This window comes from Rana temporaria, chromosome 11 (assembly GCF_905171775.1).
Source record: "Rana temporaria chromosome 11, aRanTem1.1, whole genome shotgun sequence".
NCBI classification, from domain to species: Eukaryota; Metazoa; Chordata; class Amphibia; order Anura; family Ranidae; genus Rana; species Rana temporaria.
In genome coordinates, this window is record NC_053499.1 from 125,907,411 (window position 1) to 125,927,965 (window position 20,555).

Below are 20,555 nucleotides of genomic sequence, written 5' to 3' on the forward strand. Positions count from 1 at the left end.
GGGTGCTGACTTCTTACCTCTTCTCCCATGCAGCCAGCGAGTTGAGGGGGCGAAAATGACTTCTCACCAGGTGGGGCCTCTAGTAATTTAGGGGGCCCTTCGCAGCTTTGCGGGGTCCTAAGTGGCTTGCATAGTGAGCCTATAGGGCGGATCGGCCCTGTATGGAACAATGAAGGAAGGGGAGACGGCATGGTGAAGCTCACTGAAGATGGACACAATATACACCAGGGGTCTCCAGACCTTCTACCCAAAGTTCCATTTTACTGCCCTTCAGAATTTTAGGGGGGCTGGACTGTGGCCATTGGAAGTAGAAATTGTCTTGGCATCAGTTAAAGTAAACAATGTATCCTTGGTATTAGGGGAGGAATAGTGCCCCATCATTGGTGTCAGTGAGAGGAATAGTGCTTCCTCACTGGTGTCAGTTTGAGGAATAGTGCCCAATTGTTGATATCAGTAGCAGGAATTATGCCCCAGTGATGGTATCAGTAGGAGGAAAAGTGCCCTAATGGCTAGATAAAGGCTAGCAAAAAGCTGCATCTGCCCCCGGGCCGCAGTTTGGAGACCACTGATCTAAACAAATGTTTTGGCATAACCTGCCAAATGTTTACCATCATATTTGCCTCAGTTGAAACAACCAGATCTATTGACCCTGGTGGACCAAGATGCTCATCCTCATGGCAGATTTTACACATCTGAAATGTTGCAGGACTTTTCTATTGCCGCGTACACACAGTCGGAATTTTTCGACAACAAATGTTCGATGTGAGCTTGTTGACGGAAAATCCGACCGTGTGTAGACTCCATCGGACATTTACTGTCGGATTTTCCGACAAAAAATGTTTGAGAGCTGGTTCTCAATTTTTCCAACAACAAACGTTTTTGATGGAAATTCCGATAGTCTGTAGCCAATTCTGATGCACAAAAATCCTACGCATGCTCGGAATCATTGAACTTAATTTTTCTCGGCTGGTCGTAGTGTTGTACGTCACCGCGTTCTTGACGTTCGGAATTTCCGACAACATTTGTGTGACCGTGTGTATGCAAGGCAAGTTTGAGCCAACATTCCGTCTGAAAAAAATCAACAGTTTTGATGTCGGAATGTCCGATTGTGTGTACGCGGCATATGAGTGAAGTGTTTGGCCATTCTTTATTAATGTTCTGAGTATGAAAGTGCCCTCATCTCTCACATTTAGGAACCATTATGTTTTTTTGAGTTACATTAATATATATATTTGTCAATTTTACCTCCTGTACCTTTCTGCTGCTCTGTAGATGTCACAGATCCTTCAAGTGTTAATGAATCTGTAAAAGAAGTGGAGAAGCATCTAAATGGAAAACCTCTGGACCTGCTGCTCAACAATGCTGGAATTCTCAGTCACACCAACCTGGAGTCCCAGACGTCTGAGGACATGATGAATGTCTATAACATAAATGTAGTGGGACCAATGTTGGTGACCCAGGTAGAGTTTAGGCAATTAGTCTATTAGCCACTTATTGCTAGATATTATGAATCACAACCAGTTATGTTAATTTTAACAAATCCTGCCAGAACCCAGGCAATTCACGCTAAACATATAATTATAAAGTCCATAATCTGAGTTTTCCCATTGTGAAGACTGCGTGTAAATGAAATAAAACTGATCGGCAGATTCAGAGAAAGGCTGCTAAATTTATATGCATATATCGGAGCTTAGCCCTGCTCCTTCCACTTAAAGGGTTTTACTATCAGTTTGGCCAATGGGATCACCCTATCAAATTAGGGAACTATGGGCCAGATTCACAGTGAGAGTACGCCGGTTTATCTCCTGATACGCCGGCATACTTTCAAATTTGGCGCGTCGTATCTTTAGTTTGAATCCTCAAACCAAGATACGGCGGCTTCTGGCTTCGATCCGACAGGCGTACGGCTTCGGATCATAGGTGCAATACTTCGGCGCCCGCTGGGTGGAGTTTGCGTCGTTTTCCGCGTCGGGTATGCAAATTGGCTTTTTCCGTCGATCCACAAAGGTACGCGCGGCCGTCGCATTCTCTAACGTCGTCGCTAGTCGGCTTTTCCCGGCGTATAGTTAAAGCTGCTATTTTGCGGCGTATAGATAGACTTGCCATGTTAAAGGGGTGTTCCAGCCAATATTTATGTTTATTAAAAGTCAGCAGCTACAAAAAGTGTAGCTGCTGGCTTTTAATAAACACACTTAACTGCTCCGGCGTTCCATTGTCACTGTGGGCACCCGGCGGTGACAGCTTTCGGCTTCACGGCCAGGCACCCACTGCGCATGAGCGAGCGGCACTGCGCATGCGCGAGCGGCGCGGCGCCGTCCGATTGGACAGGCGATCGCCTAGGACCTGTCACGTGTCCTAGGCGATCGCCTAGGGGAGGGGCTGCAGTAAGGCGATTAAGCTTAATCGCCTTACCAGCCCCTCGGCAGAAGGAGGAAGTGGAACAGGAAGTCCCACTCCTCCTGAAGCCCCCACTCCCCCCCCCAAAAAAATTACATGCCAAATGTGGCATGTAAGGGGGTGAGAAGTGGGATAAGCGTTCCATTTTTGGGTGGAACTCCGCTTTAAGTATGGCCGTCATTCCGGCGTCGAAATTTCTATTTTTTTTTTTTGCGTAAGTCGTCCGTGAATAGGAAAGGACGTAACTCACGTCTAAGTTAAAAAAATGACGTCGTTGCGACGTCATTTCGCGCAAAGCACGGCGGGAAATTTCGAAACGGAGCATGCGCAGTTCAATCGGCGCAGGGACGCGCTTCATTTAAATGAATCACGCCCCCTACCCGCCGATTTGAATTCCGCCGTCAGAAATACACTACGCCGCCGTAACTTAAGGCGCGAATTCTTTCAGGATTCGAAGATCCGCCAGGCAAGGTACGGCGGCGTATCGTATCTCTGATACGCTGCACGCATCTAATTGTCTGTGAATCTAGCCCTATATTTATTATAGGGATATACAGTATATAACACTGTCAATTTACTCAAGGAGCTTACAATCTAAGGTCCCTATCTGCCATGCATACACATACTAGGGTGAATTTAAAAATGATCCAATTGCCATACCAGGATGTCTTTGTCTTTGGAGGAAACCCATGAAAGGACAATATGCAAGCTCCATGCATATAGCATCTTGGTCAGAATTCGAACCAAGGACCTAGTGCTGTAATGTCTTGTACACACAATCTGTAAAAAGTCAGCCGGAAAAATCGAGGGGAAACCGAGAACCTGCTCGGTAGCTTTTTCCCCCTACACACGGCTGGGTTTCCTGACAGGAAAACTACCATGACAGTTTTAGTTGGGAAACACGGCCATGTGTATGCTCCACCGCAGGTTTTCCCCATAGGAAATCTGCGGCTTAAAAACCGGCGGGAAAAAAGAGAACATGTTCTCGTTTTTCCTGGCGGTTTTCCTGTCGGGGGAAACTGCGATGGAGCATACAGACGGCCAGGATTCCCGGCCAAAAGCTGCCAGGAAAACCGGTCGTGTGTACGAGGCATCAGATAGAATTACTAGTCACTAAGCTTTTGCTTAGTGGCACAGGGAGACTCATGGTTTATGGGGTGGGCAGGTCTATACCTAGGTTTATATCAAAATCTATATGCATTCTGCTGCATATATATCTGAAACTATAGATGTATTTTTCAATGAAAACCCCTGAATATTTTTTATCAGTTACACATTGACAAGTTTAGCAGAGCTCATCTCAATAGTGTTAAACCAATACCCTAATTATTTCATTAATTAATGAATTTCATTCCATGTATGGGCTGGCTGGTTGTATAATAATGCTCAGGTTATGAACGGCCCTGCGTCATGTAAGGAAGGATAGGATGCTGTCTAGTCTCCATTGCTCTAGTGAATATTCTCTGCCCATTTTAGCTTTTACACACGTGTGGTGGAGTTCTAATTTATGTTTCACAGTGTAAAGCCGGTCATACGTGGATCAAAATGTGGCTGGTTCTGCAGGGACAGGTTGAATTTCAATCCACGTATGGCCGGTTAATCTATCCATCGGCTTGTGTACAACCAGCCTGTCCAGGTTTTTCCCGAACGATCAGTGCCTCCCAGCTATAGCCGGCAACACCGATCATTGAATTCTGCTGACGGGGGAACACAATAGCGATGTGGGAAAGGATTCCACCATCAGCACTGGTGGAAAATCTTCTTTTTTTCGTTCAACCCACTTTTCGAATGGAAAAAAAAAAAGTAAAACGTAGGGCCTGCTAAAGCAATGTATTGATTTCACTTAAAAGAAGATTGCTTTTTACAGAACTCCATGAGAGTAGTGACTTATCAGAATAATCAGACAAAGGGAGCTGCAAAACAAGCTTTGCTTTTTCAAAACCATTTATATATATATATATATAGTGTGTGTCCGCAATGCTCCGATTCTGCAGACGGAGAAAAATCATATTTTTCCATTCGTCTGCAAATCGGATTGGATGAACACGGAAGGATTGGATGAACACGTGTTCATCCGATCTCCCCTTAGAGGAGAGCGGAAAACCGACAGGGCGGTCCCTGCACAATGTGCAGGGACCACCCTATCATCTGCCGGCTCAGCGGGGATCAATGGAGCGATCCCCGCTGAGTAAGCTGGTGTTAAAGGTACGGATCCTCACGGGATCCGATAGTGTGAAAGGGCTCTAAGTCACAAAAGTGAGTACACCCCTCACATTTTTGTAAATATTTTATTATATCTTTTTATGTGACAACACTGAAGAAATTACACTTTGCTACAATGTAAAGTAGTAAATGTACAGCTAATATAACAGCGCAAAATTGCTGTCCCCTCAAAATAACTCAACACACAGCCTGTAAGCTGTACACTCACTACTTCACATTGTAGCAAAGTGTAATTTCTTCTGTGTTGTCACATGAAAAGATAAAATCTTTATAAAAATATGAGGGGTGTACTCACTTTTGTGAGATACTGTAAATGAAAGTATACAGTGTTTTTTTGTTCACAGTGCTGTGAGGAATGTATATGGAGCTGCTCATGTGCAGCTCCATTTACATTTTCAGCACAGTGCCACTATGTAAGAATGAATGACACTCGTGCATGCACAGGAGTGTCATCCTCATGCAGCAAACAATCAAAATGGCTGAAGACTGGCATGCAGAAGAAGCTGGGGAGAAGATGCCGGGGAGGGAACTTGTGGGTGTCCAACTCTTGACAAATAGGTCAGTATTTTACACCTTTAGTTCCACTTTAAGGAATGTAATTCTAGCTTGTTGGAAGAACCAACCTTCACATATCTCTTGGTAATTTTGTTGGCAAAACCATACATAAACACCATATTTGGTGGTTTGTCCCCAAAGAATGCTCTTGGGCCCCTTTTGCACGGTCGAACCATTCAGATCCGCCTGTCAGTTTTGACGGCGGACCTGAACGGCTGCTCCATGCAATCCTATGGAGCGTCGGATGTCAGCGGAGACATGTCCGCTGACATCCGACCCGATCCAATCCGCCAAAATCAGACATATGGCGATACGTCCCCATCCATGGCGGATCGGGTAAGATCTGATGAAAACGGACATGCTGCCCTTTTTCATCAGATCGCTCCATTAGAGACAGCGGTACTGCACAAGCCCCTCCTCCCTCAGTGAGCAGAGAGGGGCTTGTCATCCGCCGTCTCACCGGACAGATCTCCCGCTGAGCTGGCGGACTCTGTAGCGACAGAGTCCGCCTTGTGTGGAAGAAGCCATATTTGTTCTTTTAGGTGGACAGTTTTGGCCGGGAGACTTGTGAGCTCAGATTCCTTAAAGCCCCGTACACACGATCGGACCTTTGTTCGACCAAAATCACATCGGACATTCGACGGAATTCCATCGGAGCATTCCGATGGGGCATACACACGGTTGGAATTTCCGATGGAAAAAGTCCGTCTGACTTTTTCCATCGGAAATTCTGATCGTGTGTAAGGGGCTTAACAGATTTTTAGAAGCTTCTGGACAGACTCGAGCCTTACATACATGGCTTGAATATTGGCTGTCACTTTTCAGATAGATAGTGTGGGGGGAGGGGCAGTTATCTGTCTGAATACAATAGCTGGCAGGGGAGATTCCTCCACCTGGGCTGTTTAGCGTAAATGGGAAAAATCTATGGGCCAGATTCACAGTACAAGTACGTACTTTCAAATTTGCCGCGTCGTATCTTTAGTTTGAATCCTCAAACCAAGATACAACGGCTTTTGGCTTTGATCCGACAGGCGTACGCCTTCGGATCGTAGGTGTAATACTTTGGCGCCCGCTGGGTGGAGTTTGCGTCGTTTTCCGCGTCGGGTATGCTAATTAGCTTTTTCCGGCGATTCACGAAGGTACGCGCGGCCGTCGCATTCTCTTATGTCGTCGCTAGTCGGCTTTTCCCGGCGTATAGTTAAAGCTGCTGTTTCGTGGCGTATAGATAGACTTGCTATGTTAAAGTATGGCCGTCGTTCCCGCGTCGAATTTTGAATTTATTTTTTTTCTTGCGTAAGTTGTCCGTGAATAGGAAAGGACGTAACTCACGTCTACGTTCAAAAAATTACGTTGGTGCGACGTCATTTCGCGCAAAGCACGGCGGGAAATTTCAAAACGGAGCATGCGCAGTACGTTCGGCGCGGGAACGCGCCTAATTTAAATGATCCACGCCCCCTACCCGGATCATTTGAATTAGGCGGGCTTGCGCCGCAGGGATTTACGATACGCCGCCACAACTTTACAGGCAAGTGCTTTGTGAATCAAGCACTTGCCCGTAAAACTTGCGGCGGTGTAACGTAAATGCGATACGTTACGCCGCCGCAGATGTACCTGAATCTGGCCCTATGTGTGTATGGCTAGCCATAGTCTGCAAGACCCTCTGTGTGATGTTTGTTCCAATTGACACTCCTCCATGTTTTTCTTTTTTGCATTTTCCATATTCTAATGTGCATGGTCTTGTAGAATAAGCCCATAAATGACACTTTGGAGAGGGGTCACACGCAACAGAGCAATTTTTGCTTAAAAAACTTGACTGCCATATACAATGTACTGTAACTTGGGTAAAGCATGTTATATTAATGACAAGGTTACAAAAATAATGATCACTTTATATATAAAAGGGCCAGGATTTGATAGGCGTCAATAAAATGTATTTATTTTTCCTGTCCACTTGTGCAGGCGTACCACCGACTGATGAAAAGAGCAGAAGGCACAGGGAAGTCGGCTATTGTCCACATCTCCGCAGTTCTGGGATCTCTGGCAGATCTGCCCAGTCTATTCAGTCATTATCAAGTTATTTCTTACCGCTGTAGCAAGGTAGGGTGGAGCACTCTATAGAGTTCTGATGAAGTTTTGGCTTATAGCAGTAAAATTTGAGTTTTTAATGGTTTGCAGAATTCAGTACAATAAGCAACGCTGATTGTTGTGAATTACTGCATTTCGTAAAAAAAAAAAAAAAAATGTATATCTTAATAAATACCACATTTATTATTATTTGGAATAAATGATAAAAAATACAGTGGGTATAAAAAGTCTAAACACCCCTGTTAAAATGTCAGGTTTATGTGATGTAAAAAAAATGAGACAAAGATAAATAATTTCAGAACTTTAATGTGACCTATAAACTGAAATCTTTTGGGGGGAGTAAAACAAAAAAAAGAAACTAATGTACTTGCATTAATGTGCACACCCTCTTATAACTGGGGATATAGCTGTGTTCAGAATTAAACAATCACGTTTAACCTCATGTTAAATAGGAGTCAGGACACGCCTGCCATCATTTAGACCCCACACTGGGGTGGTTTTCAGGCGTTTAAGCCGAGGTTCACATTGCAGCGATTTGTTATGCGATTTGAGAGATCAAGTCGCAGCCTATTGGAGGCAATGACACTGTTCCATTTTGTGCGACACTGATTTTTGCAGCGCCGCACCGATTTGCAAAAGTAGTTTGCTGCTTAAATGAGCAGCGCTTTAACGCTAACTGCTGGCGCTTTCAGTGTGAAAGCAGCCTGAGGCTGGGTTCACACTAGTGCGACACGACACTCTTCCTACCTTGGATCCGACTTTGCTCTGCGATTTGAAGCCGACATATGTCCGACTTTCAATGAACGGTGATCCGACTTGGATCCCTGCCAATACCAGGCACTGTGTTTGTTATATATCTTGAGGGGGAACTCCACACATTTTTTTTTTTTTTTTTTTAAACGGCATGGGTTCCCCCTCCAAGAGCATACCAAGCTCTTGGGTCTGGTATGGATTTAGAGGGAAACCCCTTTGCCAAAAAAACGGTGTGAGGGGCCCCCCCCAGAATCCATACCAGACCCTTATCCAAGCAAGCAGCCCAGCCGGTCAGGAAAGGGGTTGGGGACGAGTGCCCTGTGCCACGGTGCGCAACGATTTATATAGGCATGGTCACCAGGTGATGTCACCCGGTGACCTCGCCCCCTATGACGTCACTGCTGGGGGCATTGAGGGGACTGTGATGTCATAGGGGGCGGGGTCACTGGGTGACAGCACGTCCCATGTCTATATAAATTGTTGCGCATGCAGCATTACAGCAGGAGAGAGCGTTGTGTCAACATTGGAAGAGGGAAGGAGAAGACACTGCTAGTAAAAGAGCTGGAAGAAGATAGCAGAGGAGCCCGGGAGAAGCCGCTGAAGAGAGCAGAGAAGTCGGAAGAAGACCCCTGGAGCTGCCTAATAAATGACTTCAAAAAGCTGTGTAGTGTGTTGTTTTTTTTTTTCTTGACACTTTTTCCCCCCAGGTGAATGGGTAGGGGTACGATGTACCCCATACTCATTCACATAGGGTGGGGGGCCCACTTATTTCGTTAAGCTCCCCTGACGCAGACCCCAACAGCCATGGTTGTGGGGAAGAGGCCCTTGTCAACATGGGGACTGCGCCCTGCGGCCCCCCACCCCAAATGTTGAAGGCATGCGGCCTGGTACAGCTCGGGGGGGGGGGGGGGTGCTCGCTCGTCTCCACCACCTTTCCTGACCGGCCGGCTGCGTGCTCGGATAAGGGTCTGGTATAGATTTTGGGGGATTTCGGCATAGGGGTTTCCCTTTAAATCCATACCAGACCCAACTGCCTGGTATGCTCTTGGAGGGGGAACCCATGCTGGTTTTTATATTTAAAATTTTGGCTTGGAGTTCCCCCTCAAGATCAGCAGAGAAAAATTCACATGCCAAAGTTGGATCATGCAAGACGGCGTTCCGACTTTGATCCGACTTCAATGATATTCAATGGGCTGAAGTAGGATCAAAGTCGTACCAAAGTAGTACAGGGAGCATTTTCAAAGTCGGACCAACATGTGTCGGACACGTCATGCGACATGAGCTCCTAATGTCGGAGCGTTTGTCGCACAAGTGTGAACCCAGCCTGAAAGTGCATCTGATTAACCCCAAATAAAGTTCAGCTGTTCTAGTAGATCTTTCCTGACATTTTCTTAGGCTCCATTCACATGTATGCGACAAAACGCCGGACGCTTGTGCCGCTAGAGGCGGGAATTCCCATTGCTGTCTATGGAGATGGTTCACATCTCATAGACGCCGTACGCCTGTCGCCTGAAAAAAAGTCCCGGACCCTTTTTTTCAGGCGACATTGGCGTTCTCCCATTGACAGCAATTGGAAGAATTTGAAAAAAAAAAAAAGGTTTCACACTCGCGGCAAAATACGCCGTACGCCATTGTCGCGGAGGTGTGAATGGAGCCTTAGTCGCATCCTACAGCAAAAACCATGCTCGGCAGAGAGCTTACAAGGCATCAGTCAGGAGAAGGGTACAAAAGAATTTCCAAGACATTGGATATACAATGGAACACGGTGAAGACAGTCATCATCAAGTGGAGACGTTTTTCGGGATGTAAAAAATTACGTTTTTTTTATGTCATTAAAAACGATTGTGTGTAGGCTCCAGAGCATTTTTCACAAAGTAAAAAATGGCCATTAAAAATTTAGAACATGCTCTAAATTTTCACGTCGCTTTTAATGTCGTAAAAAATGGTCGTGTGTGGGCTTTAACGATGTGAAAAAAACACTAGTGCTCAGAAGCAAGTTATGAGACGGGAGCGCTCGTTCTGGTAAAACTAGTGTTCGTAATGGAGTAAGCACATTCATCACGCTGTAACAGACTGAAAAGCGTGAATCGTCTTTTACCAACACAAAAGCAGCCCCAAGGGTGGCGCCATCCGAATGGAACTTCCCCTTTATAGTCCTGTCGTACGTGTTGTACGTCACCGCGCTTTGCTAGAGCATTTCTTTTTTTCACAATCGTGTGTAGGCAAAGCTGGTTTAACGATAATCGGGTTGAAAAAAAACGTCTTTTTCTAGACCATTAAAAATGGTTGTGTGTACGTGGCATAAGAATTTGATGTCCCTCCAAAATTGATAAAACGCAGAGAAGGAAACTGGTCAGGGAGGCCTACAGCAACATTAAAGGAGTTGCAGGAATATCTGACAAGTACTGGAAAAAGAGAATCAAACAACGCTGGTATCATCCACAAGAAACTTTTATTGGAGACTACACAGACAGGACACCATGTTCTGTCTGAGTAGTTTCCAATAAAGTTTCTTGTGGATGATTCCAGTGTTCTGCTACAGGCCATCTTTTGTCAGAAGTGCATGCTGGCAAACCAGCGTCCGACTGGCTCCCAATCAGCCATTGGCCAATAGCTAGATTCACAAAGAGTTACGCCGTCGCAAATTTAAGCGTATTCTGGAAACCAGATACGCTTAAATTAGCCTATGATACAAGCGACGTATCTTAGGGTGCATATTTACGCTGGTCGCTAGGTGGCGCTTACGTTGAGTTCGGCATAGAATATGCAAATGACTAGATACGCCGATTCAGAAACGTACGTGCGCCCGGCGCATTTTTTTTCCGTCGTTAACGAAAGGCTTTTTCCGGCGTAAAGTTAGTCGAACAAATAGCTGGCCTAGCCAATGTTAAGTATGGCCGTCGTTCCCGCGTCAAAATGTGAAAATTTTACGTCGTTTGCGTAAGTCATCCGTGAATGGGGCTGGACGTAATTTACGTCCACGTCAAAACCAATACGTCCTTGCGGCGTACTTTGGAGCAATGCACACTGGGATATGTACACGGACGGCGCATGTGCCGTTCGTAAAAAACGTCAATCACGTCAGGTCTCGAATCATTTACATAAAACACACCCCCCTGTTCCACATTTGAATTAGGCGCGCTTAGGCTGGCCCATTTACGCTACGCCGCCGTAATTTAGGAGGCAAGTGCTTTGTGAATACAGCACTTGCCTCTCTGACTTACGGTGGCCTAGCGTATATGCGATGCGCTACGCCGCCTCAGTTATGCCAGTCTTACTGAATCTGGCTATAAGAGTGCTGACCGTAGTGTGCTGGCGGGGGTGGTGTCTCCCTGTCAGAACACAATAGCTCAGCGGGGAAGATCACTGTGCTAACATCAAATTATTAGTACAGCGGCTCCGACCACAGCTGCTAGTGTGTGTGTTTTTTTTTTTCTTTCTATTTAACCCACTGGGTTGAACAAAAAACCCTAATGATGTGTACTAGGCTTAAAGGAGGCTATACATCATGGGTTCTCAACCTGTGGGCCTCCAGCTGTTGCAGAACTTCAAGTCCCATCATGCCTCTGCCTTTGGGAGTCATGCTTGTAACAGTCAGTAGCTTGCAATACCTCATGGGAATTGTAGTTCTGAAATAGCTGGAGGGCCACAGGTTGAGCACCCATGCCGTACATGGATCCAAATTCAGCTGGTTCAGCAGGTACCGGACAAATTTCAATCCATGTATGGGCAGGCTGGTACAGAAATCGATCTACCAATCAACTTCTGTACAATCGGCCTGTTGGGTTTTCCCGAACGATCAGTGCATTCCAGGGGTAGGGAAGTCTCCTTGTCGTCGGAACACAATAGCACAGCGGGAATCAATCCTCTATCCACATTGAAAAATGATTCATGTATGGCCAGCTTAACTTGTTTAACTCCTACAAAAGACCTAACTCTTAATATGCTTTGTGTTTTTGATCTCTTGTGTAGGCAGCTCTAAACATGCTCTCAAGATGCCACTCGCTGGCGTACAAACAAGATGGTATCATCTCAATTGCTATACACCCAGGATGGGTGAAGACAGACATGGGAGGTGATCAGGTAGGTGATAAAGAAATCCTCTATGAAGACATACAGGTAGGCTGCTAATGCGGACCTCCCTCTGCCAGGATGTTACTGGCTTCAGTACGTTGAGTCACTGGACTACATCGATGTATTCGGCGACCTCCGAGTTGTATGCTTTTCTAGATCTGCGTGACAGGCAAATGGCGAGGTCAGCAATGGCAGTCTACATATTTCTTTTAGCACAGGCTTCTCATTTGTACTTTTTGTTGATTTTAGTTCCAGTGAGATGTAAAATTTCCCAAAATTTTAAAGTCGTCATGACAATTTTTTATTCAGAAAAATGGAAACCAAAAAAAAATCAGTGTGGAGTAGATTTACAAATAAAGTCCTTTTTGTTACACTGGGAAGGTGACATGCAGTGTATATAAAAGAACAGCTTATTCAGTACATAAACTTAAACTTGCTTTTTGTTATTACAAATGGAATAACAAGGGCTGTATATGTTAAGAACAGGTAACCCCCTTTCCCTCAATGGCAAGACACCGTCAACATAACTAAAATCAGATTTGCCCCTTAGTACCGATAGCAAAAAAAATAAAGGGTAAGTAACAGGCATTATTTGTGCCAGTAGGATATGGACATTGGGAGGTGTAATAATTTAGGCTCCATAGCAAGGTTTAACTTTTGAGCAGTTCTTTAAAAAAGGATATTGAGAAAAGAAATGCATAATTATCTTGTTTGAGAACTGCATTGAGCAGTACAGTGTTACTTGAATTGTATTCCATGATTTGCTTGTCAGCTGAGAGCTTGCAATTATTTTAAGACTTTACATGAAGTACAGAAAGTGTCAGAAACCTTTCATTAGATGATAAGATGGTCATCTATAACATGTTACAAATGGAGCAGCCCCCAAGTCCATGTCGTAACAGCGGGCCCGGGAACTTCTCTCTGCACCCGCTGTCACTATTTGTTTTAAGAGTGCTTCATCCGCCTGGCTGTATCATTCATTCAGAATTTGACTGACAGCTGGCAGCTCTCAATGAATTACCAGGGTGCTTATGAGGGCTCTAGGTAGTCCATTGATTCTTCCTTTCTGTACAAGGTATGGACAGACAGCTACATTGACACAGTCTGCAGGAGCCAGAGATTGCACCTGTGATCTGCTCATCGTGGGTGCAATGCTCTGCAGGCCCCTAACAAAAACAAATAAATGACTGCACATTATTTTTTCTTTTAACCTGCAAAAAACACATGCATTTATTACAGCATTTATACAAAAAGGTGAACTTATCTTTTAAGAACTTCATGCTAAATAGTTTGAATGCCATGTCATTAAATAATATATTTATCATCGCAAAAGAATATATTTCATACTGCTTTTCCTTTTTTAAATTTTTCTGGAAAAATTTCCCTTCAATTTCTTTCCCAGGCTTTTTCATCTCTAGTCTGATTGACCTCCTTGCAAAATGGACTTGAGATGAACACTGATAGGAGGCATATTTGTACACAAAGATTAAATTTTTAGACATACAGGAGTTGATATACTAAGGCCCCTTTCACACTGGGGCGGGAGGTGCGTTGGCGGTAAAGCGCCGCCATTCGGCCTCTAGAGGGGCAGTTTTACCCCTCCACTAGCGTCCGAGAAAGGGTTAAAAACTGCCGCAAAGTGCCTCTGCAGAGGCATATTGCTGGCGGTATAGCCACAGTTTCCCATTGATTTCAATGGGCAGGAGCGGTATACACACCGCTCCAAAGATGCAGCTAGCAGGACTTTTTTTTACCGTCCTGCTAGAGCACCTCTCCAGTGTGAAAGCCCTCGGGCTATTGCGCTAAAAATAGCACCTGCAAACCGACCCTAAACAGCCACTGCTGTGTCTCCGAGGGCTTTCACACTGGAGCGTTGCGCTAGCAGGATGGTAAAAAAGTCCCACTAGCCGCATCTTTGGAGCGGTGTGTATACCGCTCTCACCCATTGAAATCAATGGGACACCGCTGCTATACCGCCGGTGATGTGCCTTTAAATAGGCGGTTTTTAACCCTTTCTCTGTCACTAGCAGGGGGTAAAACTGCCCTGCTAGCGGCCGAATAGTGCCGTAAAATTGGCGGTAAAGCGCCGCTAAAAATAGCAGCGCTTTACCGCCAATGCACCTCGTGCCCCAGTGTGAAAGGGGCCTTAAGCAAATTCTTTGCGGATCAAATGCGATCTTAAAAGCATAGATTGGCATGTCATCTAAAAAAAAGCATAATTTCCAATGAAGGCGGAAATTTAGTCTGGTTCAAAAAAAGGGTCCTGTGCGAGTTTAATGAGAATTTCAGCTCCATAAACTTCTATGGGACCGGATTGAAATCGCAGTCCAGTGTTCACGTGCCTGCAAAATGTTTTATCTATTTTTTTTTTAGCTAGTTTTATAAAAAATAAAATTGCAGGATGTGACCACTCCCCTCACAAATGCTCACTAAATTTGCTTCGAAATTGCACATAGCAAGCAGAAATCGCAATGCAAATTCGCACTGTGTACCTAAAATTTGCAGCGCATAAGTGTGAAATGGGGCTGAAACCTGAAAGTGGATTGGTTTCTATGCAGAGCTGCCCCAGATTTGACTGTTTAGGTTTAGTAAATAACCCCCACCATATATGTGATTTTTTTTTTTTACGTTTTTAATCCAGGCACCGCTCACTAAAGAAGACAGCATTGGCGCCGTTATGAAAGTCATCTATTCCTTGAGTGAGGAACAAAGTGGCACTTTTGTGGACTGGGAAGGAAAATCTATTCCATGGTGATCTCGGTAAACAAGTCGAGGACTGCGCCATACTAGCTAGAATAGGATTTTGTACATTGCGGATTCTGTTTGATCGGATGTCCACAGCTGTGAAGAAAAGATTTCCGTACAAATAACTCTTATGTGGTATATCGTCATTAAAGTCAAATTAATTAAGATTCAGATTTTGTCAGTTCTCCATTAATTTCTCTGCACTAAAATTTTCTGTAAGGCCGGTTTCACACTGAGGCGCGGACCCGCGGTGACGGTATAGCCGCGCTAGCGGACGAAAAAGGGTTAATACCGCCCCGTTGCGGCGGTATTACCGCGTTTTCCCATTGATTTCAATGGGAAGGCGCGGTATAGGAGCGGTGAACACACCACTCCTATACCGCGGTAAAGATGCGGCTAGCAGGAATTTTGGAGCGCTCCTGCTAGCGCATCGCTTCGGGCCTTCGGGCTTTCACATTGAAGAGTACAGGGCATGATTTTTCATGCGGTATAGCAGCGCTATTTTTAGCGCTGTACCGCATGAAAAACGTCCCAATGTGAAAGGGGCCTAACAGAGATTAGCTACCAAACCAATGAAAAAAAAAATAAACACGTGTATATTACTCAAACCTTTTTATTGATTATATAAACACATTAAAACACCAGAATAAGAAACATTAGTAGAAAAATAAAAATTTTACCTTTAAAACAAATCACTCTATTGTACATGTTAAACTGATCATGAATTCTCGTCGACAAAGGTGCGTGAATAGGCATATCTGCAGGAGACGCGATTCTGCTGAAGGATGGTTTATTATTACAGTATGCCAATGAGGAATGCTCTGCACAATAAAACCCAACGTTCTATGGAGCGCAACGTTCGCGTTCGTTTATGGCCGAAACCAAACAGCAATGTTAATGCTTTATCACAGGCATAGTAACATTCCCCGGTTTCTCAACAAATACTGCACTGTCCAACTAATGTAGGCTTATCTGTATCATTCTCAGAACGATCCGTCATGGAAAGAGGAGGTCATACTGAAGCATCCATGTGTCTGTGCAGTTGTGTAACACTCAATCTTAGCACAGCTGCCTATAATCGGGTGCACTAGGATACAAAAACAAAAAATATGACTAGCGATTGCATGTGTGAAGGACTCCAATTAAAAAAAGGGGTATTTACATAACAAAAAATAGTTTTTTTATCCTGCAAGACGCCATGCAACTTCATTCTGTGCGAATCGGCAAAATCAGAAGTTACTATGTTGTTTTCCCTCCGGAGCAGATGTTCCCCATTGGTAAGAATAGCGCGATTTGGAAAATGCATTATGGCCACTAGGTGGAGCTAACAATTTTTAGTAAATAAGTATTTCCTATGATTGACTCCATCTAGTGGCCATAATGTGGTATTTTCTTAGAGTAGATTCATTAAAGGGGGAGTTCACCCGAAAAACAATTTTTAACATTAGATTGAGGCTCATTTTGTCAAGGGGAATCGGGTGTTTTTTTTTAAAATCGAAGCAGTACTTACCCTTTTAGAGAGCGATCTTCTCCGCCGCTTCCGGGTATGGTCTTCGGGACTGGGCGTTCCTATTTGATCGACAGGCTTCCGACAGTCGCATACATCGCGTCACGCCTGCGCACCGACGTTCGGCTACTTTCGGAAAATCGTGACGCGATGTATGCGACCGTCGGAAGCCTGTCAATCAAATAGGGAACGCCCAGTCCCGCAGCCCATACCCGGAACCGGCGGAGAAGATCTATCTCTAAAACGGTAAGTACGGCTTTGATTTAAAAAAAAAAAACACCCGATTCCCCTTGACAAAATGAGCATCAATCTAATGTTAAAAATTAAGTTGTTGGGTGAACCTCCACTTTAAATCTGACTTAGGCACATCTATTTCAGTGTTTACTTATCTCTCTCCAAAGCCTTCCTTTGTTATCGGCATGATAACTCCTGACCAAGTTCTCGGACACAGGAGATAAAAAGGAGCTGGAAATTTGTGTAGGGTGGTTGATTAGCAGAGAGCTGGTCTTTTTACAGCACAGCTCTGCATGTTTGTTCCTCTGCCTATGTGGAGAGGGGGGGGGGGTATCCCTTTCCTCCAATCAGCTGTCACAGTGTATGACAAGACTCCACACCCAGTGGTGGAACAGGAAGAAAAGTTTCCAACACGATTTGCACTTTCTGAAGAATATAGAAAGCTGAAGACAGCAGATATACATGTAGAACTTATGTAGGAAGATTTTGTTTCATCTCTGTGTATCATCTGAGGCTGTTCACTTCACTGGGTGTATATGAGTATTTATATCCACTTTAATTAAAGTGGAAGTAAACCCTCCTATAGTTTTCAGCCAAGGAAGCTGCCATCTTGGCCTCTGTTTAATCTGCAACTGCCACGATGCTGCACATGTGATCAGTTATGAAACCAGTCATTGGATGGTTTGATAGTTTGGTTGAGAGCACAAGCAAATGTGACATCTAGCATTTCCGGGAAAGCTGGGAATGTTAACTGTTTTTTTAAACTATCAAATAGATGGGTTTACTTCCACTGTAATGCTACTCTTATGAATGAAGAACATCTGCCCAGTGAAGAAAATAACCTAGTAACATTTGATTTTGCTGGCATTCACATACAACAAATGTAGTTTCACAGGATGAATAGCTCCCAAAATACACTTTGGGGTGTATGTAAACCTGGCTTGTTCACACCAATCTGCATGCTAAAACAGGTGAAGGTGTCCACCATGTAGCAGGGATGGTTTACGTTTTTTCTTTTTTAAACTTTATTGAAATGTCACAAAATGACATTCTGCCACTAACAACCATCCCTATTTCTGGCAGACAACACAAAGCTACTGCCTTGTAATTAGCAGTAGCGTTGTCAGGCTGTCATGTGTGCTCCGGGTCTGCCTATAAGGTCCATGATGTAGCTTGACAGTATGCACTCTGTAACAGCATTAAAGGGCCAGTCCGCCCACAAATGTGTTTTTGCAGTGGATACAGGCCAACATTCACCCAGTGTGCTCTAGGCTCTCTTTGGGACTTGTTTTGTGTGTCTTAAAGTGCAGCTGTCATAAAAAGATTATACGTGCCGTCATTGCTGACCACCTTCTGAAATAAGGTTTTAAAAACAAATTAAATCTATTAGGTATGCACAGATGAATTCCTGAGACAGACACACAAAAACAAAGGCTTTAGGGGTGAGAGAAAAAAAATAAAATAAAAATGCTGATCTGCTACTAGCAGTTTCCACCGGAAGATATGAATATACAGGTAAGATGGCTATTATCACCCCTCCCCCCCCCCCGGCACCAAGGATCATATACAATGCATACAGCAGACTCTTCTAGACAATGTTAGACTATAAAGAGTTACAATCTGAATTCATTTTTAGTTTACAAATTGCATATTTCAGAAAGAGAAATCTAAAAACGCATACCATTAAATAAAATGAATATAAATTTTATAAAAAAGGTTGATTTAGTATACAATGGCAAAAGCTTTCAAGAGCAATAATATTATTCCAAACAAATACATGAAAATGCAAGCAGAAGAGAACCAGCTTCAAATAAAACTGCCTTTACACACTGGCTGGTGTGCTAGAAGGATGGTGCAAGAGACGTAACTGGCATGTGGGTCATGCCTGGCAGTCAGATAAGGAATACATCATACTGATAGAGTTTGCTTTAGGGCTCATACACAGAGCTGGAAGGGGGGCCATATATGGTGCATGAGCATCCAGAAAACCTCCATAAAAAACTTCCTTGGGGGCCCACAGCCATTTTATTCCTTGGCCAGGAATTGCAAGATTACGTAAAGCACGCAGACGTAGACATTCTGAGTCTGGTGCCAGCGCATACCTGTGTACAGCCACATCTTGCAATTGCCATCTATGGGCAGCTGTGGGTCCAGCGGACGCTTTTAAAGGCGGTTCTAGATGCTCATGCACGTTGAAGCTTTAAAGTGATATTATAGGTTCAGATTTTTTTACATTAAAATAATAAACATGTCATACCTACCTGCTTTGTGCAGTGGTTTTAAACGGAGCAGCCCTGATCCTCCTCTTCATGGGTCCCTCCATTGGTGCACCTGCCCCCAGAGCAACCAGCTTGCTTTGAAGGCACCCAGGCAGGCTCGCTCCTGAACCACTGCTCTGCATGTCCATTTACAAACAGAACCGCAGCTCGGTCCCACACCGCTCTCTCCTCATTGGCTGTGATTGACCTTGGCTCCAACTGCTGTCTCAGCCAATGAGGAGGGAGAGTCCCTGGAGAGCCGAGGCTCTCGTGCATAGCGCTGAAGGAAGAGAGGCTCAGGTATGTATTAGGAGGGTGCTGCCCATAGAATCCATGAAGGTATAAAACATTGAGCCTTTAGGCTGGATTCACACCTATGCAGTTTTAGTGCTTTTTGCACTACAGTCCATTTAACATGGTTTCCTATGGAACACATTCTGTAGTGCAAATCTGCAAAAAGCACTGAAAATGCGTAGGTGTGAATCCAGCCTTAGAACCACTTTAGGGTAGCCATGATGCTGCAGTCCTCCTGCTTTGCTAGGCAGAGAAACCAAATGCATTTTGCTACCCCCATAAGAAGCACCTATATTATGAGGGTACGCGCCAAATCTGCTCAGTGGGGGATTTTCAAATCCTTCTCCTGAGCAGAGAGAGCTATTTTTCCAGTTACATAGAAAAGACAGTGCAAGGGCTTGTATGTACAATGCCAAGTTCTCTTTTTAGATACAGGAACATATTGAAAAATAATACAAAGTAAATATACAAGGCAAAAAATGGAAGCTCAGATTGCCCACTGGCTAACAATTCATCTGATCACTGTGCGCAGCGTATTGTCAAACTTTGGAATTTAGCGACAGCAATTGCTCTTTTATCTACAAGCCATGCTGGAGTAGAGGATCTCAGCTTAGCATGCTCTTTGAATGCTGCAGTTTCTATGTGTGTGATATGTGTATTAGGGCTAAGTGTGAACTAATATTCATCAGAGACAGACAACTGTTCTCCATCATGGACAATACTCAGTTTGTTTTCAGTGCAGGACACAATAAATTGTGCTAAACCAGCCATGTAGGCTATTTTTCCTATGGTGAATGCAGATGTTGTAAGACTGTTTTAATACACGCTACATTGAGGAGCACTTAAGTGGTTGTAAATCTCAGACATGAAATATGAACAAATCATATCCCCCAAATCAATACTGTGTATTCGTCTCAATCCAGAAAACTAAGACCCGGTTCACACTGGGGCAACTCGTCAGGCGACTCAGCAGCCTGACAAGTCGCGACCCATTGTATTCAATGGAACCATTCTAATAGGAGCGACGCAAGTCGCTCTGACTTAGAAAAAGGTTCTTGTACGACTTTGGGGGCGACTTGCATTGACCTCTATACAGAAGTCATTTTGCAAGTCGCCTCTGAAGTCGTCTTCAGGACGCCTTGCCGAGTCGCCCCCGAAGTCATGCCGCCCAAGTGTGAACCGGCTCCAAGTGTCATTATTGTCTTCCTCTGCCATCAGCATGAGTCACTTCTGACAAATTTTCCTAACACCAAGAGAAAAAAGGTGACATAGGAAAGATCTCCAGCAGATTAACAGCTTCAGCTCTGTTCCTGTGTGAAGGGGAGGAGGGATGTGTGTCACTTCCCTCCAATCAACTCTCAGAGCTCTCCGCCCCCTTCTTTTCAGAGCTGAGAGATCCTGTGTAAATTCTGCACTTTGAATGGTTGTAG

General features: G+C 44.4%; 1 protein-coding gene across 1 annotated transcript in view; it reads left to right on the plus strand.

Annotated features, from left to right (window-relative positions):
• The window catches only part of LOC120917633 (C-factor-like), a 34,323-nt gene extending 19,320 nt beyond the window's left edge, over positions 1–15,003 (plus strand). The window contains exons 3-6 of the mRNA XM_040329082.1: positions 1,273–1,460; positions 7,135–7,272; positions 11,986–12,096; positions 14,729–15,003. Of these exons, the coding sequence (XP_040185016.1) occupies positions 1,273–1,460; positions 7,135–7,272; positions 11,986–12,096; positions 14,729–14,842 (551 nt within the window). The 3' untranslated portion in view covers positions 14,843–15,003. The remainder of the gene's footprint in view (positions 1–1,272; positions 1,461–7,134; positions 7,273–11,985; positions 12,097–14,728) is intronic.
• Positions 15,004–20,555: the final 5,552 nt, after the last annotated feature.